Source organism: Cyprinodon variegatus, unplaced genomic scaffold (assembly GCF_000732505.1).
Source record: "Cyprinodon variegatus isolate N-32 unplaced genomic scaffold, C_variegatus-1.0 Scaffold745, whole genome shotgun sequence".
NCBI lineage: Eukaryota > Metazoa > Chordata > Actinopteri > Cyprinodontiformes > Cyprinodontidae > Cyprinodon > Cyprinodon variegatus.
The window spans coordinates 393,096-396,318 of record NW_015151198.1 but is presented as its reverse complement, the minus strand read 5'-3'; the positions used below and the strand labels follow the sequence as shown (position 1 = coordinate 396,318).

Genomic DNA, 3,223 nt, shown 5'->3' with positions numbered 1-3,223 from the left:
GTCCCCCGAGAAAACAGACATGCCAATCCCCCTAAAGAAAAAAGGGCCACCCGGGCATCCACCCCCAGACCCCGACCTCCATCAGTGCACCGTCGAGCCCCGACGCCAGCCAGCAGAGGGAGAGCAGGACGAGGGGAATGGGCTCCGCACTTAGCAGAGACTTGAGATGTATTTGGGAGAGGGGGCAGTTCAGACCCCAACCTGGAAGAGAAAAAAAAAAACACTCACGATCTCAATCATGCCTTTCCTCCCTAGTGCCCCCACTCGCATCACAGAACAAAAAAAACGCGGATACACATTTACACATAACACTCACATCCAATAATACCAGGACCAAAGACCCGGCGGCACCGGTGGTTGGTCCCGAGATTATCGGATGACCCAATAAGTAAACCTAAAATCCAGATGGGGGAGAGGAGCTGCGACACCGCCACACCAACCCTTCTCATTCCTGCTTTGAGCCCTGCCCCGCACCCCGCACACGGACTGGGCCTCCCCGAGCAAGAGCTCCCCCGGGACCGGGGCCCACCCATCCAGAACCCCCCCAAAAAAACTAGTTCAACCAGCCACTACATGCCCCTCCTTCCAGCCTTCTTTGGGGAGAGCAGAAGTGACAGCCCCGCCACCAGCAGGCCACCTAGGCCCCGCAGCCACCCCCAGCCAAAACCACGGACCAAGTGGCCCACTCTTCCTCCAGGCCCCAGACTTTATATGGCAGCCGGGGAACAGGGGTGTGAGAAGACCCCGATCCTCCCTGTGCCTGCTCAGATGTGGTGTTGTTGCGTGTTGTTCTCAGATGTAATTAAAACTGGGAGTACCAAGAGGGGGTGTCCGGCACAGTCCACCCCCCTTCTGGTAGATAGGCAGTGCCAGTGCACCCCCCCATTCGACAACCCTGAACCCTCAATGTCTAGATGCGAGAGGGGACGGAGGAAGCCGACCGTGGTGAGGCCCATAAAATAAGCCCCCCCCATGGCTGGCCTTGACCCCCACCCCCCAGAAAATACCCTACATAGATGTGTGTTGTGAAAATGTTGTAGATGGAAGTGTCTAAAATGCAAAATAAAATTGGGGTGGGGGACATCATCAGAAGGTGGGGCCCTCCAGTAACGACCCCCTCCCCAAAAACCTACATGTGTGGCAGTGTGATGGAGCAGGCAGAGGGAGGATTTCGGGGATGGGGAGCAAAGGACTGGGGTTCTTACTGCTATCCCAGGGAGCCACCTCCCCCGCTGACTCCAATAGGCACCGCCGTTCCCCGAGAGCCCCTCCGGAGAGGGGGGCCCCACCAGTCTCACCACCGTAGCCACCTCACCCTGTACCCACCAGCCAGCCGGGCACAGGGCAGACACTACCATCCTCCCCCCATACTGTCCATCAACAAAAAAAAAAAAAATTATAATAATAATTAAAATAAATCAATGAATGAATAAAAAAAGGGGGGGGCAACCCCTGCCGGCCAGCCCACGTGCAACAAGCAGAGCCCCCATCCCGGACGAAGACCCACCAGGGGACGGCACGGACCAGGACTGAGAAAGGGAGCCAGACCCGAAGCCCTTCTGAAATTCGCTTCCCTCTATCACCACCCTCTGCCCCCCCTCCAGAGATCTAATCACTCCCCTACATTAACATTCAACCTACTCACCACACAAGCGACAAAGGACATCCAGGCCGAGATCATTCCCACTCCCCCTCCCTCCCCTTCCCCCACTAGCAGAGTGCACACCCCTGAAGGGGTAAGCATCTGCCATAGGTGTTAATTTCCATGCCCCCCCAGCCCAACAGAACCCGAGTCACCCCAGCACACCAGAGGCCGCGGCAGGGGCGGAAAGCTGGGCGTACACTGGCCCAGACCCCAAGCAGTACTCCCCACAAAACCCAAAGCCCCACCCGGGCCCCCGTCCGAGGGCAATGTGCCCCAGGGATCCCAGACCCACCCAGCAGTAGGGCCAGGCACTGCTCAAAAACCCCCAGCTCCGGCACCGACACCCCCACCCCACAACCGGCCCCTGAACGACACCCGCCCTGACACCAGTCCTACAACATCAATACGAGGAAAAAGAAAACCACACAACACAACAAAGCACAAATCCTGAGCCCCATTCCAAGCTCCGATTCCTCCACTCACACCCCCCCTCCCACACAAAAAACCCCCCTCAGTGAAGAAGAACACTTGCAAACAAGTCAGTGTCCAACACCCACCGCCACACCACGAGGACTCCTCCACCCAGCTGTTCCTCCCCAGAAAAATCAAAATTTCTGCCCTCCCAGGAGACAAACAAGCCCGCCGAACGGGAACCCCACCGACAGCGCACCGCCGGCACGCGAGGGCCCGAGCGGCCCCGACAGATACAACACCTGAAGGCCGATATGGACGATCCGACGGCACCAACCAAGCCCCCAGGCAGATTCTCCCACCCAAAAACACAACAAAACCACTCTACACTGAAATAAGCACTGATTAAATTATATAAATGTACTTTATCAAGCATATAGGTTACAGTACAATGTGAATGTTTACTCTGATATATCACTGAACCATGAAAAAAAAAGCTGGTAATCAATAAAGCTTTAGCCAATACAAACTGTTGTAACATTCGGTATGACATTATTTCCACAAAATTGCATTTACAAATGGTTTTAAGCTTGAACACAATTAACTATGTGAAACAACTAAAAACTTTGACTACGGGAAACGGATTCATTAGAACATATTGCAAGTGCTGGGATCAAATTTTCCCTCTTTCTTCTTCCCCTTTCTTCCCTTCTTCCCCTTCCCTTACACAGCCTACTTTCTCCGGTTTAGGCGTAATAGGCAGAATGAACTATCATAATCTGAAAGTTGTGAGTTCAATCCTCACTTGTGGCATGTATTTTAGCTTTTCCACTCGCAGTATTTAATGAGTTGCTCCACTGTAGTTTCTGTGATGGAACTTCATTCGAACCCTCCCTCAGTGATGATAATGCAGATAATGCTTCTCGCTACAGATCATAAGAGTCTACGTTCGAATCCAGCCTAACAAGTATTTTTTCTTTTTTTTAATCTTGTATATCTCTGCACTTATTCGGAATCAGCTGATCAATCGACCTCCCAAACTCTTAAAGCAAATGTGTTTTGGTTTAAAAAGGCCTAAAAACTTCCTCTTTGATAAACCTTATAGTTAGAGTGTGTCATGTTATCCTGAGCTGGCTAAATTGTAAAGTGCCTTGAGATGACATGTTG

At 52.5% G+C, this 3,223-nt stretch overlaps 1 protein-coding gene across 1 annotated transcript; it reads left to right on the top strand.

The window, feature by feature from the left end:
- Nucleotides 1–405: 405 nt before the first annotated feature.
- Nucleotides 406–2,362, top strand: LOC107098079 (extensin-like). Its single transcript, XM_015395535.1, has 5 exons — nt 406–733; nt 797–945; nt 1,605–1,736; nt 1,786–1,943; nt 2,272–2,362. The coding sequence occupies exons 1-5, from the start codon at nt 406–408 to the stop codon at nt 2,360–2,362; spliced, it is 858 nt and encodes a 285-aa protein (XP_015251021.1).
- The last annotated feature ends 861 nt before the right edge of the window (nt 2,363–3,223 follow it).

Coding starts and splice junctions, on each gene's coding strand:
- LOC107098079 (XM_015395535.1), top strand. CDS start 406: ATGGGGGAGAGGAGCTGCGACACCGCCACACCAACCCTTCTCATTCCT. Junction 946..1,604: donor GACGGAGGAAGCCGACCGTG/GTGAGGCCCATA, acceptor CCCCCCCTCCAG/AGATCTAATCACTCCCCTAC. Junction 1,737..1,785: donor GAGTGCACACCCCTGAAGGG/GTAAGCATCTGC, acceptor CCAGCCCAACAG/AACCCGAGTCACCCCAGCAC.